Source organism: Simochromis diagramma, unplaced genomic scaffold, assembly GCF_900408965.1.
Source record: "Simochromis diagramma unplaced genomic scaffold, fSimDia1.1 OVJJ01000596.1, whole genome shotgun sequence".
Taxonomy (NCBI): domain Eukaryota; kingdom Metazoa; phylum Chordata; class Actinopteri; order Cichliformes; family Cichlidae; genus Simochromis; species Simochromis diagramma.
Window position 1 is genome coordinate 20342973 of NW_024387245.1, and position 18465 is coordinate 20361437.

Below are 18465 nucleotides of genomic sequence, written 5' to 3' on the forward strand. Positions count from 1 at the left end.
AGTGTTTTGTGCTTGGTTTGTTTTTTATTCATCCATTTCGATACATATTTTAAGTAAACGTAAGTACAACAAACAGGGAAAAAAACTGTTTACACCTGAATGTTATAATCCACACAGGTTTTATAATAAATAAAAACAAGGTAGCCCTCCATTGGAAATAATGAATCTGGGTCCTGACTAGATAAAATGGTTACATTAATATTAAATTAACTGCTCAGGATTTAATGGAAAAATACGACTTGGTCAGTGTCTCACACACAGAAAAGGGCTAAATATGGACATTCTGTAATACATGGACTGTCAACCCAATGTTTAATCATTTCTTACCATAGTTAAAAACCCATTTTTCTAATTGCTTTTGCCTCCTTCTGCCCTGTTTTCCCTTGTTTCAAAGGGAATCGATGGTCTAAAGACAGAAGGTGTTGTCTTTTCGAAAAGTAATGATTGACAATGTGTAAGTTCTGTTGCTCTTATGAATTTAAAAAAAAAAAAAAAAAAAGTTTTTGGGTGTTAAAATGTAAATCACACGCAGGTCTAACCTTGAGTCTTTCAGTTAGTACATAGCAGGGCAGAATCAGGCAAAAACATTAAATTCAACAACATTCATACTGTTGTGCACATACAGAGCTTCAATTTCCCCCCCTTTAGTACCAAATTAACAAGTTCTTTTCATAAAACCACTCATAAAAACTATAAACAAATTATACCCCCCTAAAATAAACTGTTATCTGTAGGGTTGCCAAACAGACTGGAATTATAACCTATTATCTGTTGTCACATAAAACACAAGCTAAATTTACAGCTTGAGATCACTACAGCAGTGTGTATGATGTTAGATGGATGATTTTAAATAAAAGATGTAATATTTGATGCAAGTGATATAATCTAGAATCACTAGAAGCCAAGTTTTCCTTCTAATAATCAAGCGGGCTTCCTCCAGAGCTGTTGATGGTTCTTCAAGAAGCTTTATTTTTTTAAATGTTTAAAAAAAAAAACTAAAAAAAAAACCCTTTGTTTTAAAGTTACTGTAGATGTATTTAACATTCCCTGCCTGTTTGTACTGAAATGCATTGAAACATAAAGGCCATAAAGTAAACAAATTGCATGCTTGTAAAGTAACATTTTACAAAAAAATAGATAAATACAGATCAGGATGAAGAAGAAAGTATTGCTGTAGCACCCCCTGCTGACCAGATAGAGGCTAAGAACATTAGGCAAGGCTCCGATTACCTGCAGTAAAGTGTAAGTTGTAATTACAAGAGCATTTAATGTTACAGATATTCAAATTATTTCCTGCTATTACAAAAAAAAAAAAAAAACTTGGATTGGATATGACTTTACTGACACATGCGGAATATGAAGAAAGTCTACACTCACCAATCACCAAATATACGTGTCAAAAAAAACTGGAGGACTGGGTTCTGGAGTGTGCAATATCAACAGCAACAAAGAAAAGGCATTTTTAACCCCTTAAATACAATCCATATTCATTCAGCTTCTCAATATTTATGCATGCTGCCATTCGTCTCTGCAGGTTTCTCCAGTTTATTCGTGGAATGTCTTCTTATGATAAAACAACCTCCACTTCTACAGGGTTGACTATCTTTTCCTCTCCATTCAGACCATTTGTGATTGGCTGAGGCTCGCTGTCAACTGGTCCCTCGCTGGTGGGTGACTGGAAGCCGCTGTCCTCACGTGAGCTGGAGTCTGTAACCAGTGGTGGGGAGGACTCATTATCTGATTCGGCTGCAGAGATCTCTGTAATCTGTTCACTTTCATCTTCCTGCACTGCTATCTCTAGCTCCTCGATGGCGTTCTGGATGGCTGCTTCCTCCTTATCAACTTCCTGCTTCTTGCTCGCTACCAGCTGCTGGAGGATTGCTTGTGGGGACGTCTTCTCTCGCAGAGACCCCTTTGGAACAGTCTCCACCACAGTGGTGACGTGAGTCATGTCCTCCTCGACCCCATCCTCCACGCTGATGCTGCCAGTGGTCGCCTCTGTTTTGTTGGTGACTTCACTCTGCTCCTTGGACACTGGCACCAACACCTCAACCACCGGATTAATCAAGTCCCTGATTTCATTCACGCTATCAGGAGACTTGGGGCTGAGGTCCTCTGCTTTTCCCAACTGGTCCTCCTCATTCTCCTCCTCTTTGCTCTCAGCATCCTCCTCAGGGATCAGCTCCACCCCTGGGACCTCCAAGCAGGACTCATAGGGCAGAGGCACCCCGTCCATCTGTATCATTGACACCACCTGCTTGCGTCTTCTCCCAAAACCCCCTCCTTCATCTGCACTGCTGACAGAGCCCTCCGGCTCATCACCGCCAAATTTGGTGGCCCAGTCCACCTGGTGGTTTTCCCCAAGCAGGTGCAGGTTGGGGTCGCTGTTGGTCAGAATGATGCTGTCCCTGTAGAGGTTATGCCTCCTCTGCACAGCTGCCTCCTTTACAGCTGGACATGGGGAAAAAAGGTAAGGCATGTTATTACTGCAGCTATCCATTGATGCCATCATCGTGAAAACTGTTTCTAAATCTTGATCCTGGCCCTTACCCATCATTATGTCTTTGGAGACAGACTGCAGCACCACTTCCTCAAACATATTTTCTATCAACAGAAAACGCGAGAAGTCCTCAAAGATTAGCTCCTTGAAACGAGGCAGCTCCTAAGGAAACAGAATTCAAATAAGACCAGGATGTCGTTTCTAGCACCAATCCTTTTAGTTGGTCAGCAGATGAGGCTGAAATCATAACTCTCAAAAATGCTCTTTAAATGCATCCTCAACTCAACTCTTTTTTTTTTTTCCCTCATAAAGACTACATTTACGTGCTTCCTGTACCCTTAATGACGAGTCAGTATTTTATCAGTAAAGACATCTTTTGATGACCATTGCAGCAGTTTTTGGGATAGTCCAAAGGTTTGCAGAAGAGGAGATCCCCCTCACTAATTTCTAATAGACAGTCATTTTGTTCTCTGGTCAGGGCTGAAATATGATTGAAAACTGCTCAGTTCACAAAAAAGCTTCAAGCATTACTCATGGCAAAAATTCCTTTTAGAAACACGTCTGCCTACTGTGCAGCCATTTAACTACGCGACCTCTTTTTCCACCGACGTGATTCAGTGATTGTCGCTAGTTCTGGTGCCAGTTCAAAACCTGTTCTTTAAGTGATTTATGAGAACTAGTCTTCTAGTTTGGAAACTGAACGCTATTGTGAGACAAAAATCAGGACGGATTAACCTCTGAATTTCTTTTGGTAGTCATTGGACTGGTTCTAGTTTAGACACAAGCATCATATTGATGAAGTAAATAGGATGGGGAAACAGGATGACAACAGGTTTTTTTATTTTTGTTTTTTTCCCTATGAGTCTATATTTATGCCTTTTTTTCCCCCCTCAAATGTACATTTGCTGCTTTGGTGATTCATAGGTACTACATTTTCTACTTTTGCAACCCACTCATATATTGTATGCCACTTGTGTTTTATTATTTACAGTTTTTAATCCTATAAATCCCATAAATTATATGTAAGGAAAAGTTTGTAAGACAGTTCATTCACTTTTATTTCAAGTGTTACTCACAGGTGAGCAGGATGGCGCGAGCTGCTGCAGCATGTAGGGGATGATGATCTGCAGCAGAGCCTCCCTGAAGAACTTCTTGCGCACCGTGCTGCTGTCATAGTCATATTTCTGACAGGAAAAACCAGAAACACAAACATAGCTTAAGGACATGAATTACCTTTAGCGATTCAGACCTTTCAACACTTATTCTGTGCTGCTGTAAAATCCACTCCTCTTTAGACAGTCATCAAATTAACCTGCTTTGAGTTCATTTGAACTTTGATCGACTCAAACATCATTAACACAAACAGGTTTTTCCTGGAATATCTAATCTGAAAACTGTGAGCAATATAAGAATCATTTTAAAATATATATATATGTGTGTATTTGACCGTCTCCTCTTTGGATCTTTCCATGAGTTTGTGTTTTACCTTGAGAACTCTGTCCTGACATCTCTGGATGATCTTGCACATGTCACTGTCTCCCTGGGCCTCTAAGGACTGGTTAAGCAGCTGTTCAAATGTGTACACTGCATTGTCCATTTGCTGTCAAAATGAAATCAATATAAAAAGGTTAGGTGTGCCACAACTCAGATTCAAATTGCATATTCTTTTTTTGGCCAGCAGGTGGCGATAGACAATTCAGCAGAGGTAGTGTGGATGCTGCTGTATTATAGCTTACTGAGGAGCAGGGAGTGTTGTCAGAGAGCCTGACAGGAGTGTGTGATTAAAACTAATATTTCACATCATATTACAGAGGAGGGTTGTTGCATCTTACCTCCCTCATAAGGATCTGAGCCCTGCTGATGAACACAGATGGACTGGAGACGTCGAACCTCTGCTGCAGTCCCTCTAGGTTGAGCTCTTCCACCTTCTCGTAGCAGCTCTGCATTTTCACTGGATGGAAGGCAAGCATTGACAGCCTTTCCATGTTCTGAAAGAAAGAAAGAGAAGAGCAATGTGGTGAGTGCAACTGACCCAAGGAGGGAAAGTTAACAACAACTTGGCTGACTTCTGATTTAGGATAACGCAGGTTGGACATGCCTTGTCAGGCACTAACCTCTCCCATTTTTTCTTTGCCCCCTCCGTTGAGTGAGTTCTTGCTTATCTCCACCATGTCCCTGAAGAAAACATCCCTGACCTCGGCAAAACCTCGACTGGTGGGGTCCATCAGCTCCTCCAAAATGGAGTTGATGTAGGGCTGGATGTTGGTCCGCAGGATCTGTTCTGCTTTTGGCAGCACTAGAGCTGCACAACAGAAGCAATAGATGAAGGATGGAAGAAGGGGGAAAAGTAGTTAGTTACTGAAACTTGTAAGCAAGCGACGCATGCTGATGACAAGAAAAACAAAGGTGTGGCACCGACTTCAAATGAGCTGTGGTAGAAAGTCACAACAATATCAGAGATATTATTTGGTCGTTGAAATGGTCGGTATGCATGTGGTGACATTTAAGTAAACACACTAATGCTGCTTCCATGGAAGGGCCACACCTTTTGTTTTTATGGTTTTCTACCCAGTGTAACGCAATGCAACTGCAGATGCTAAAAAATATAAATATAAAAATAGATCATAGCTACAGTTACACCTGATGAAGCCATGCATAAGCCTCACATCCCTTACATAACCCTTTGTTATTTTGCTCAGTTGATTTACAAAGTCAGAAATGGCCTTTGCAGTGCTGGTGAAGGAATGCAGTTCCCCCACTCAGTGGGAGCTCAGTGGGAAATGGTACACACGAAGGAAACAACCAGCCTGCGCCAAAGACCGGGTACTCTGCTGCTTTAGAGCTCAGCACGCCAAGCAATATGTAAGTTACAGTGGGCAAAACAAGCTGTGACAACAATGTGCAAACGCCAGAAGAAGTGGAAAATGCCTGCTAAGGAGGGAGGTTTAGTTACAGAGTTACAGGACCTGTCACTAAATGTCAAAAAAGGGATTTTAGAATTTTGAGCATGCGGTGATCAGACTAATCACTCCTCTCTGCCAAAACCGCTGATTCAGAGAATCCACAGCTACATGTCACTGAGTCAAATAGTGGGCGAACAATAGAGCACACATCTGTGATCGAGGGGGTTACGTGTCAAGTCACAGCGAGTACCGAGTGAACCATTTTCAACAGCATCCTGCATACACACGAGTGAGGATGTAAACTGAGGCAGTGTACGGAATTCACCCGGGGTACTTTTTATGTCTGTGACAGCTGAAACTGGAATATCTTCCTGCTGATACCTCGGATCTTGCTGCTGACATGTTCTTTAGACGTGATGATCTGGTCCATATCGGTTCGCAGCCTGGCGTCTAGTGGGCCTCTCTGGGCCTCGCAGGCTTCAACCAGAGCTTCGTACTGCCCGGTGGTCTGAGTCAACACCTGCTTGTACACGGCATCCGATATCTGGAGGAGTTCAAGAGCATAAATGGTTTGCACTGGTTGACTTGTGTGTTTTTTTTACAAGTTTACTGTACAGATTGACAGAAACTCACCAGCATCCAGTTCTTCTGCCTCTGCTGCATCTTCCCCTTTAGGCGAGGGACGATCATGTTTCTTATGTCAGGGTGAAGGGTCTCCATCACCAGATTAGCCAAAATCTGCGCACACACAACACGTAGAATAAATGCTTTTAGATTTATAATTAGATTGACTTGCAAAAATTTCATACTATGAGTTATGAAATCATCTGCCTGTCCACAGCTAACAGGATGATATAGTTACTATATGCCAACCAGCTAAAGAAAAACAAAAAAATAGAGCCTAAAAATAAGCTCCTCTTTCCTGTATGGCTACATGAACACAGTGGGACACTGGGAGGCAGGAAGGCTGCTTTTACTGGCACTGCCCTCACAACTGACAAACACTCACGAAGCTCAGATCCTCCATGATGCTTTAACTAAGCTAAACTAAATATTTGGTGATGGCTATGTTGCTGGGTAATGAACAGCCAGACAAAAGCAGCATAGATTTTCCACGCAGCGGGCTTTACAAATAACAGATATGTTGTAGCCCGAAATCCAGCAGCGTTTTTTTTCTGTAGTATATTTGCTCTATTGATTGCTGATATGCTATCCTTCACTGTATAACTTGACTTTAAATGGCCATAAAAGCCGACCCTATTCAACCTCAAACAGGCTCACTGATATCAAGATTAAAATGAAAGAAGTTATCCTACAGCAAGCATTAATGGAAAGTAAAGGTCTTTGCTTTTTCTGTCGCAATAACGGTTCAAACTGTTAACTGTTATTTCAACTGCTGTTCTGTCTGCGTCTTTGGTTAAAATGTGGGATACAAATGCAGTCACATATAAAGTGCGACACCAGATCAGATGTAGCCCGAATTTCATAAACCAGAGCGAGATGAGGCAGTCAGAGTCAAAATTTTGGTCTAAAGCTACATTTAGACCAAAAATTTGATGTTATTTGGGGTGTTATTCCATGTTTGTCTCTATATTTACTGTAGTAAGTTAAAATTGGATATTTTTAAAGGGATACTGCCAAAAACTAGCACTAGCACACTGCCAGAGAAATATTTGAAATACAGTACAAATAAAAACCCTCATAGCTAGCCTAGACATATACCTGCAATTAGTTACCATGGTAACTCTGGCCCTTTTGTGAAAGGCCTTGAATTTAAACCACTAAAGCCCTGCCCCTCTGATTTGATCCTTCATGCTAATCTGCTGTTGCTAACGTAGCATTTCATTGAGGAGTTAGTCCACCAGCAATATGAGTACACTGCTGGAGGCCTGTTCTGTGGGAGAACTGGTTTGATGTTCTGGCTGTATCACCAGTGAAGTTTGAACGACACCTGGGGGAGTTTTTTAGGCTCTCTGTGCCTCCATGAGTTCAACAAGGTCAGTAAATGTTTGCTTGCAAACTGTATTCATTGCCTCTGTTTGCGTTTGTAGGCCTGCAAGTAAACCATAAAGCTAACAGCGCACACCACTAATAACAATGACAATGCCTCAGTTATGGTCAACTTATATTTCCCCAGTGAGCCTGTTTCATGCTTTATGGCTTGTTGATGGTTCTCTGTTAATGCTGCTTCCAGCTACCTGTGTGCTGCATTCACTGCTTGTTGTTTTCACACAGCTACTTGGATTGTCTGAATATAATGAGTGTTGGGGCAGATTTTGTCACACACCCCCCCCGACATTTCCTACTGGCTCAGTGACAACACTGGTCTTAAGTAGAAGTTAATGTTTTTAAGTTGCTTTAGAAAATTCAAACAGCCCATTTAGCATCACGGTGCATGGCTTTTATTAGTGGAAGGTTAATCTTAACCACTGAAGTACTGGTGAGTGTTTGCTTCATATTTTCCCTTATAATAAATGTAAAAAGCCAAGCTATATAATAGGAATCAGAAAAATGATTGACTACATCTCAATAAATACCCTGCAGACATAACCCTGCCATCTGTTTCAATTAAGAAAACATTTGAACCCATACAAAGGATTCCTTTGTATTACCCATAATGCTCCATCTCTACTTGGAAATTAGGCCTGAAAACATTGAACTTTACATAATGGAACAATGAGGAAATTTTACCTGGAGGCACTGACTGTGTTAAAGGTTTTTTTCAGAATTATTTTACGGTTGGTTTTTGTAGCAAAGGATAAAAGTGGTTGCATAAACTGGCTGTATTTCTCTCTTAATTCCCTATAGATGTTTATCCAAAGTATTTGTAGCATTACGTGCATGAGCCTTAATGCCAGCGTCTCTGTTAGACTGAAAGAAAAGGAACATTTGGCCCCTTAACAGTAGAAAAGCCCAACCTACATCTATATCACATTTCTATTCAGTGTCCATGTGGCATGGAGTAAACACTGTAATGTTCAGGAAAACTAAATATTAAACTGACATTCAGACTGAAAGTGTTTATAGCTAAAAGGTGGCTGCCATAAACACAGGGCTGTACTCGGCTCTGGCAAAGACTGAGACTAGGTCCTTGTAATTGCTGGTATGTGGGTTGAGGTGTTTTTGGCCTCTTTGAAGGATTTGTGTAGGTGCATTCTTGCTCTCTGATGTGAGGAGAGGGTGTGTGTTTCATTCGTCATCGTGGCCTCTCAACAGCTTCACCTATAGCCCTGACCTGCACTCTGAGTTACTCGCAGAGAAAGATTAATTGCTCCTGAAAATGTCTTTTAACCATAACCTGCAGCAGTCTTGTTATTTTGAGTTGGTGTCAGAGCAGCGGCACAGAAAGAAATTAAGGTGTGGCCCCAGAAAACTGTTCCCTGACAGAATCTGCGAGCAGAGTTAAACTTCCTGAAATGAGGCGCTTATCATTCATTCTTTGTGCCCCGGCACATGTATTTCACATGTATTTATGTTAATTTGACATCCACAAGCAACGTCAGCCACTGGTAAAGGGTTTAGATACCCAGGTTGTGGCATTATGTAGTGCACAAAAAGTTTATGATTACGGGTCAGCATTTTCAGCAGTTAGTTTCTGTGTTGCCTGACTTGACAAAAGCCATTTTAACAGAAATGATTTAAAAAATAAACCCCCCTCATCGAAACACCTGATTTTTTTGGGGCCAAATAAAACTGGGATAATGTCTGACTTGGACAAGTCAGCCAGGTATATTGACTGCTGCCCAACTGCATTTTGTGACTCATTCAGCATTTTTAATCTATTTAAGAGAAGGATCCCCACGATCCACTTACTAGTGATTAAGCAGTTAGCCTCAGGCCTAAATATTTTCCCTACTGCTAATTACTTTTGTGCCAGTCTTCCTCATCCTCTCCATAAACAGTCTTATAGGCTTCTTGGACTGCCATTAGTCCTTGTTCTGTTTCCCAGCACATTAACCAGTTCTGTGTGTTGAAGGTTCTGGTCAGAGTGGTACCGCAGTTCAAAGTGACTCTCCAGAGCAGAACAAGGCCTTTAGTCTATCTGCTCACACTATTTACTGTCACAAAGTATATAAAATATCTATAACTCATTGTAGGTGCTGTGGAAATGTATGGTATTGCGATTTATTTGTGATTAACCTGTGGTGGTGTTCCACACATCATATCCCAGGTCCCGTATTGTCCTCGGGCTTGTCTGTGGAGTCTCACAGCGTCGGTGAATGCCGGCGTCTTAACAGTGCAGTTCTCCGGCAGACCTGTCGGGGGCAGGGAAGAAATGGGCAAAAGTTGAGAAACAAGATATCATCCTTTCTCTATTCATGAGAATACTCAGCAGACTGAAAAGTGTCTTAGTAATTGGGTGCTGGATGATGTCTTTGTAGTGCAGAATAAAGGGTGTGGTGCTGCTTTATCGCAACAGTTTCTGCAACACCAACAAAAACTGTTTCCATCACATCTGAGTCACTCTGTGGGACAGTCTGGGAGCCTAATTTTGGTCAGCGGTATATTCAGTAACGGTTCCTGGAGTGTGTCATCTCTCAAAACAGGAAGTAGCTGGTTTGTTGAAGGACAGATTCATATGGTTGCTATAGTTACTACCCCTCGCAGTTGACAGGACAATAGAAACGGCTCAGAAAGCACTCGGCCACATGCGTGCATTTTTTAGGAAGTTTGTTCTTATCTTGTAGCTGGTGTGATGAAAATACACCCGGAGCTGAAGTCAAGCGCGGCTTCTCTCACTTATTGTCAAGGAGCATAAAAGGACAGAGTGCGGAAAGTCATGAATCCCACACAATAGTATAAACAGGTGTGTGGAATAAAACATCCCTGTAATTAGCAGCTTGTTATTCAGAGCAGTTCTCCCTTTCAATAAAAGTGACCAATGTTTCAGTTGTGTTTTCTCTGTTGCCAACAAGAAAGAAGCAGTCCTTTGTAATTAAGGAAGTGATTTACAGTTTGTTTGTTTTTCCAACTAGGCTTTCATTAAAATTACATATTGTAAATTTCTGTCTTTAAAAATACATTCAAAATGTCACAGAATGTTTCATGAAAACAGAATGTGAAGAACCAACTGCTGTTACTTTGTCAAAAACACCTATGTTGACAAGATATCGGCTAAAGTTGTGCTACAGCTTGGCTCTACTTTCAAGCAACACCACTTTGTACTACAACATGGTGCAGAAAATCAATGTGGCCTTTAGCCCAAACACAACTTTTATTTCCAGAATATCCAAAGCCTGCTGTCTGCTGCTTCTGCATCATCAGTGGAGCCAAGGTGTGGTGGGTTAAGCTGACCCCATTCCTGCAAGGTACTGTTTCCTGACTCAGAACATGTAAACACTTTTACTTGATTGAGCCAAGATTGGAAAAAAATACATTTAAAAAAAGTATAATTTGTTCTTTTTTTATGTTTTAGTTTTAAATATTTAAACATGATCAAAGTCTAGTACTATTATTTATGACAAAATCAACTAGTATTTATCACATTATTTGAAATAGATATACTGCAGTTATATAGAATTTTTTTAATAAAATGATCAACCCTAAATGCTCCATGACTTTTTAAAAACTATGCACATACTAACTGTATAAAATATCTAAATATCTGTGTTGATATTTTAGTTTTTTCACCTTTTGAAACAAAGAAACTAAAAAAGCTTTATAAAAAATATATATTGGATTTTAAAGTCTATCAGGTTTCATCACATTCATTGTTAAGTCTGCACAAACTTGGTGGTGTACATTAAAGGCCATGTTGTTTGCTGACACCAGTGTTCAGCTTAAGAGAAAGATCAGCTGGTAGGAAAAAAATACAAGAATTTCCTCATGTTTACATGCTGACCTTTGTGCCAGTAGAATTTATACCAATAATGTTTATGATTGCAGGTTGTGCCAACTCAGCCATTACAACCATTAATATATTAAAAATCAGGTGACGTCTTGACTGTATTACTGTGTAACATTGTCAAGACCTGTCTGTGTACTCGAGCCTGTCAAAACATCTTTCCCAGTGTTTATTCCTACTGTTTCCGTGACGCTGACTTGTCTTGAAGTGTCAGTAATGAGGTAACCGAAGTAGCAAAGTGTCCTGTTCTACCAATGGATGAATGGTTTGTTAGCTCGAGCATTCCTGAGTAGTGAACTGCTGTCTGTGAAGTCTACAGTGCACAAGGCCCACTATCCCCATGTGAGTGTTTCTTCTGTGGCTGACTCAGACGAGGTTGACAAAGACAGGAAGTTACTAAGAAGGAGTGGGGGGGGGGAGGGGCAGAGCCAGACAGGAAGCATTCAGCGAACAAATTCTGATGAAAAGCTGAGGGCCGGGGTCGCTGGTTTGTTTTGGCACGTTTTAATGAGAAGTCATTGGGCACTGAAGCTAGAAGCACAATGGTGGCACTCAGTTAAGATGGCTGTGATGCTGACAGGTGGTAAGCCGTCATTAGGATGTGAAATGCAATGAAACGCTGTTTTATGGTTTACCAGACAGGTGATAACTGTTGCCGTGTGGAAAAATACAATTTCTGCTGTTTTCAAGAAAGTGGTTGATTCAATGATAAACAAAAGGTTTATTTTAACTGGACAGAATAACCTCGGATGTAAAGTAATTGCCATTGAGCAGTAGGACACATGTTAGGCTGGCGTTTCAGCTATAATTGAACAGCCTCCACTCGCCTTCGTTACACTCACAACCCACTGACCCCAAAAGACCTTCAACATCAACATAACAGTGTCGTCATTCATTTATAAGAACAGAATAAAATCCTTCTCACGGTGTCCATAAAAAGACCATTTGGATGGCCTTGACTCCAGCAACTCAGTCGCTTCCAGCTGCTGAGCGAATAACTTTGGGAGGGAGATACTAGAATACTGATCTTCAAAGTCAGTCAGGCTAAGCTGGTAAATATGGGAGGTGTTATTTCATCTGAATGCAGCACAGGTCTCAAGCTAGAGCAACTGATAGATGATTTAGTTTTGTAACTGTATCCAGAAATATTGACTAAACAGAAGTAGCAGTCATCATAGTGATTCAGTGACTCCCTCTGAAACCCAAGCTCCTCTTTTTCCGTAGTTGATGCTTGGAAGTTTTCAACACTCGCCCGACAAACTCAATGATGTGCCCGTCGCTTGTCTTGTCACAATTTCATACCAAAATAATACAAATATTCCTTTCTCAGAAAATCAGTAAAGTTTTGTTGTTGTTTAGATGTGAAAAAGCATTCACAGATAAAGCAAAAAATATCTGGATCATGTTTACAATTGCAAAAAATATGATGTGATAGAGCAAAATGGATATTTTTCAAATAGACAACCCTAAATTAGTAAAAAAGACTGCTAGATTTTATACAGCAACTGTAATCATACCCATAAAATGTTAATGTAGCGATAATAACTAGCCACTTGGCCTTTTAAAGCTCAGTGAATAGCCATTGAGAGGGTCCAGGGTTGAAATGTAGGGCCCTTCTGTGTGGACTTCATGTACATGTGTGGGTTTTTCCCCCACGAGCTCCAGTTTTTGCCATTGTTAAAAACAGACTAGGGTCATTCTGCTCATCTGATCCCAGGCCATGCTCGTAGCAGTAATTTTTAATGTCAAACATTTTCACATCACGGTTAAATGAAGGTAATTAACAACAAATGGCGTTCATGATCCAGAGATGAAGTAGGGTCCTTTTTTTTTCTTTCACATTTCAGTTTTTCTTCTACAGCCAGCATGCTGTTGAAAGATAAAGCTGCATTCCCTTCTGGGTGATGGTTAGATAAGCGCGCACAGGTGTTTATTATGCTGCACCTGATATTTAACTGTCCCCTAGTTCAGCTTAGAGCAACTCTTCAAAAGTATAAGACACACAACTTGTGGTTACTCAGTCATCAACCGGGTGACATCATACCCGCTGCCTTGGGCTTTTTCTTTTTTTTCTTTTTTAAAGGTACATGTGTGTTTTGTTTAAATCCAGAGTAACAAACTACCAAAAGAATGACTGACAAAGCTACGATTGCTTTAACTTTGCCAAAAGTGTTTATGTATTGCGTCGAAGAGATATTAGCTGAGGTTGAACCGGGCTGTACTTTTGTGTAATACTGATCTGTACCACCAGATGGTGTAGTGAGTCAAGGTAACCTTTATTTAACCAGCATATTCCTATCTACAACTATGCCCTGGCCAAAGACCAAGCCCCTTGAGGAAATGGGGGTAGCTCAAAGAAATGGCAGTTAAATAGCACCACACAGCTGAGAACATCTCAACCCACCCATGTGTGAAATGCTGCCCCTGCTGGTGAAAGTTTTACCTAAATTCTGTAGGTGGTAAATGCAAAATTTACCTCGTTAATTATGTTTAAAAACTTGCCCCAGTGTTCACTTATATGAGACGCGTTGTCACAATATTGGTAGAAACCAATAATAAAATGGCTCCCTCACTGGGACATTGGAGAAGCTACATCTCAATACAGTCCCTAATGTTACTGTATCACAGATCATTAGATATTTCAGTACATCCTACACACAGTCTTATCTGCCCTACCTCATAGCAAGAAATCTGAAACATGTCATGATGTCGTTATTTTTAGATCATTCAATGAGCTCATGCGAATGTGAGGCATCTGTCATCAGTCTGTCCTTCCACAATTCACAAAAGCCACCACTCCTCAAGAGCAATGGTAAGGTTTTAGTAAAATTACATTCATTTGTTCTGGGCATGACTGACTGCGAACCTCCTTGACTTCTCAGTGATTCTAATTTCAAACTATTTGAATTTGTGTGTAAAGCCAACTGATGGCAACAAAACTTGTAACATTCTTTCTGTTCTTCACACATTACAGGGAATTAAACTGCACATGAACTGCAATAGATCATGAACTGGATGAGCTAATGCACCCCTGACGTTCTGGTCAACTCTTCTTAGCTTGCTAACAGTAATGAGAACACACCCCATTCAGGATGAGCAGCTAAACAAATGCGTACCAGATGAAGTTAAAGAATAGATGGCAGGTTTTTTGCCCCCTTAAGTATTATTCTTAATATTTAAAGGCATGCACTGGGACCACATCACCAGTGTGATTTTCTTGAAAAGTAAATTTGCTGCATTCCCAGTTTGTTGCCCTTTTAAAGAGAAATGTCCTGTTGGTGCCAAGAGAAAGAAGAAATATTTCTGGACAATCTGCCAGGCCAGTAAACCGCTACACATTCGCCATGTGTCTGAACCAAGCTAGATCAAGGAGTAGATTAGAGTTTCTCTGCACTGTGTGTCTGTGTGTGTCTGTGTACTGTGTATAAATAGCACATGTGGCAGCACTTACCACGCTCTTTTTATTTAAGGCATTTCCCCTCCCTGCCTTTCTCACCATGCTCTGGTTGACGGGACTGTAGCAGAAGCCAGGAGTTGAGTTCCCAGGCCTTCATCTTGACAAATGTGTCTCTCTTTTTATTTATTCGACAACTCAAAGATGATCTGAGACTTCATCTTCAGACCACCTGGCTTCAGAATAAAGAGGTTTTCCAACATTTCCTTTCTTTCTTTGAGTCAAAGTGCTGCTGCTGCTGCTTCCACTGACATGCATGAGTAGGATTTCCCCATATGGTGCAGACCCGTGGAACCAGCCAAACCCACAGTACAGTAAACACTCGCTGAAACATACCATCAGCTGCAGACTTCACAACCATGACTGAATAGGTCCTAACCTGCCATTTTAAACTCTTGAGGCCAGCAGCAGTGAATGCAGGAGGCCTTGCGTTTGTTCATTTTTCATGTTGGCACAGCATGATGTACGGTAACAGTGCCATGTAATCCATTATGCCTCTATTTTGAACTACATTGCATGCAGAGAAGCGCCATGCTCTTCTACTTTAACTTCTACTTTAGTTATAAACCTGGATTTATTGTTCTCTGAATTTTCCCATTGTAGGTCTGTTCTTGTTCAGTTAATTAGTCTGTGGTCTGTGGATCAGAGCAGAGGATGGTTGACTGGTTTTGGAGGCTGTGGGTGTGGAGAGTTGGCCACGATTGATGGTTCTCTAGCGGGAAGCTTGAAGCAGGCTTTGACTATATGACTGTGATTCCCTGCAGCATGGACAGCTTTCTGCAGGTCAAACAGCAACAAAACTAAACCAATTTGGGGATGAAATAATAATTTGAATTATCAGGAAATATCTTGATTTGCATTTAAATCATTGAGATGCAAAAATAATGTAAAATTATAAACTGAGACCAATGGTGATGAGGTCAAAGTGCTTTTAGTTGCTTCTAACTAGTGTAGTAAAAATAAAATTCTGGATTTACACAGGGTAGTCTTCTGCCAGGTCCACTTTCAGTCATTACCACATTTTACTCTCTATGAGGATAACTACAGTGGAGTAGGGGCAGGGACAGTTCTTTCCTGAAACTCGAGGACCCAGACTGTGGTTGCACACTACATTTGAGTGCATGACGTGACACCTTAATGTGGACCTCTCATGCTCATTTCCATCCCTGTATTTTTATTCTCATACTCTTTTGAAGTAAAGATTGAATTGACCCTTTCCTCACTTTTCTACACCCTGACTTCCTGTCCTTTTTTCCTTATCACAGATTTCTTTTTGTATTCCTTTATCACTTAACTGAAATGTTGGCTTGGTTTCCTTTCCAGAAAAGCCCAAACTCTCACATTTAAGTGTGTCTTTAAAATAAATCTTTAAGTCCTGAGGTTTTAGTTTTATGCAGTTTAACCGGATGTCAGTGATGGCACCAAATTTCAACCTCATCTTATTGGCTGCCCCTCATACACTGAAGGTTTAAACAACAGCTAGGTGGCAATGCCGCAGTGTGCCTTAGTTCCATGTTTAGCATCAGCCTCCACCATCGTTAAAAGTACAGATGTATGACAGAAAATCAGGAACATAATTACATGGTATGGGTCCCGTTTAACTTTGGAACTCTGTGATTTAAAATGAATGAACTGACAACGTGCCTGAAAGCATCCTTAGCTGCTGATTTCTTATAGTGATAGCTCAATTATAAGGGTGAATTGCCACATCCCATCTTGGTAGCAGAACTGGTGTGTAAAATGTGTCAAAGTGACTGGTGTGTAGTCACTTTAACATGTTCAGACCAGCTTTTGGTTTCATCCATGCACACATTACATCACTAGCCTCTCTGACACAGTGAGAACATCCAGCTGCTGTAGGTCCATCTCTCAGCAGCATAGTAGTATAATACTGAGCTTAAAATGCTGACCAATGACATGTGCTGGTGATGATGTCACCTGTTAGAGGAGCTGATTAGCAGGGCGCTTTGCAAATCACCCTGTTAAGGTGATGCAAAACAGTACCCAATTGTTTTATAGAAGAATTGTTAGGGCTAAAGCAACAAGAACTTTAGTGCATTCAAATATGCCTTTGGTGTGTCAGCGTGAACATTTTAACTTGTGGTTTCCGCTTATCAAAGCCAGCTGAATGGTGTCTGTGTTCCGTTAAGGACAGCTTTGCATGTAGCATCTATGCTGATACCATTTTATCCTCTGTACCGTGACTAATACGGTCTGTTTTATGCTTAATTGCCTAAATCGGTCATAATTTCAAACTTGAGTACATACATGTAAACTCTACCTTCAAATATGTCAAAGAGAGACATTTAACTACTGTCTATTTATATGACTGAATGAGAATACTAAGAACTAAAAGGGCAAAGGTCAAGTCAGAAAACCATATATCCTTCTTCCCAAGCAGAGTCTTTTATGCCATCTGGTTGTCCTCTGAGCACTGAAGTGAAGCAGTATGTGTGCACAAAGCAGAAAAAACATGAATACAAGTTCACACACCCAAAGAGCAGCGAGGTTACCTTTAACAGCCACGGGGACCCTGTGCTGCTTACAACATATTCGCTAAGCCCAACCTTGGAATGTGCGGCAAAGACTCTGACACTTACTGAGCATGCCCAGACAGGCAGTGTTTGGGAGTAACAGGTGAGTTGGTACAGAGTTGATCAAAAAAGTCAGTTGCTGACTTCTAATTCCTTTTTTTGGAACAGAAGGTACAGAGAAACTAAATACATCACACGCTGGATGTATTTAAATGAATACAAATGCAAACAGCTGTGAGCATCGTACTGTGTGCTTAAGCACAATGCTTGAATTCATGCAACATGATTGTGCTGGCAAAATGGTTGGCTCTTCTGTCAAGCCTGAAAGAAACTGAATCAGGTTGAGCAACTTTGTCAGCCCGGTGAGGATCTTGGTGCCATTTATTTAGTATTTTAAATTCTGTGAACGAAGTTTAGTTGCGTTAATCGTGACGCAGAACTGCTTAAGTTGCATTGGATACAGCTGTACAAACTATACACACGGGTGATTGGCATCTTTCTGCTGAGTGATTTGATGCAAGTGACTTGATTATTACAGTGACACCTAATGTGATCAATGCACTCACTTACTTAAAACACAAGTAGGGACAACTTAACTGCATGCTCTGCCAACCGAGAGGATCCAAACAAGCTAGATCACTTTCAGTGCAGCAGCAAATCGTTCAAGTTTGTATTTTTCATTTTTTTTCAAAAATGAAAAATACAATCTCATCTCAAGTGCGGCACGCTGAATGTAAGACTGCATACACGTGCAGTCATACCACAGAAACTGGTGCCCGTGTTCCTCCTGCCAATCAGAGCTCGACTTTGCAGCCAATGTGCAAATTAGCTATTGGAAGAAGGCGGGTCATTTATATCACAGTGCTTCCAAAACGTAAATCTCAAAATAGTCCTGGAAAGCCAAGTGTTGCAACACACACACACACACACACACACACACACACACACACACACACACACACACACAAAAAGTATTACACTGTTGTTTGCACATCCTCCAGGATGTCTCATCTCTGTCTTAATAACAATGACACATGAGTCACACCTTTGCAAGAAAGAAACTAATATGAAGAGGAGTCCTCCACCCTAATTAAACAATCCTTTGACTGTGAAATGAAATGCTAAAAGTGCCAACAGTGCTGTATCCTCCAGAACACCATAAAGCTATGAAAAGGATCTCAGTGAAGGCAGCAACTGTATTGTAATGTCTTAGTGGTGAAATTTCTCAT

The 18465-nt window shown here is 40.8% G+C and overlaps 1 protein-coding gene and 1 long non-coding RNA gene across 2 annotated transcripts in view; one reads left to right on the forward strand and one right to left on the reverse strand.

Annotated features, from left to right (window-relative positions):
• Window positions 1-2: 2 nt before the first annotated feature.
• niban2a (niban apoptosis regulator 2a) overlaps window positions 3-18465 on the reverse strand; it is a 29433-nt gene continuing 10970 nt past the window's right edge. Inside the window, exons 6-14 of the mRNA XM_040053564.1 lie at window positions 9544-9659; window positions 6037-6141; window positions 5785-5947; window positions 4615-4802; window positions 4333-4488; window positions 3987-4100; window positions 3577-3684; window positions 2551-2662; window positions 3-2451 (exon numbers count right to left, since the gene is read on the reverse strand). Of these exons, the coding sequence (XP_039909498.1) occupies window positions 1565-2451; window positions 2551-2662; window positions 3577-3684; window positions 3987-4100; window positions 4333-4488; window positions 4615-4802; window positions 5785-5947; window positions 6037-6141; window positions 9544-9659 (1949 nt within the window). The 3' untranslated portion in view covers window positions 3-1564. The remainder of the gene's footprint in view (window positions 2452-2550; window positions 2663-3576; window positions 3685-3986; window positions 4101-4332; window positions 4489-4614; window positions 4803-5784; window positions 5948-6036; window positions 6142-9543; window positions 9660-18465) is intronic.
• Window positions 7008-16076, forward strand: LOC120713944. Its single transcript, XR_005691328.1, has 4 exons — window positions 7008-7400; window positions 10629-10712; window positions 13971-14060; window positions 14223-16076. It is a non-coding gene; the product is annotated as an uncharacterized LOC120713944 (long non-coding RNA).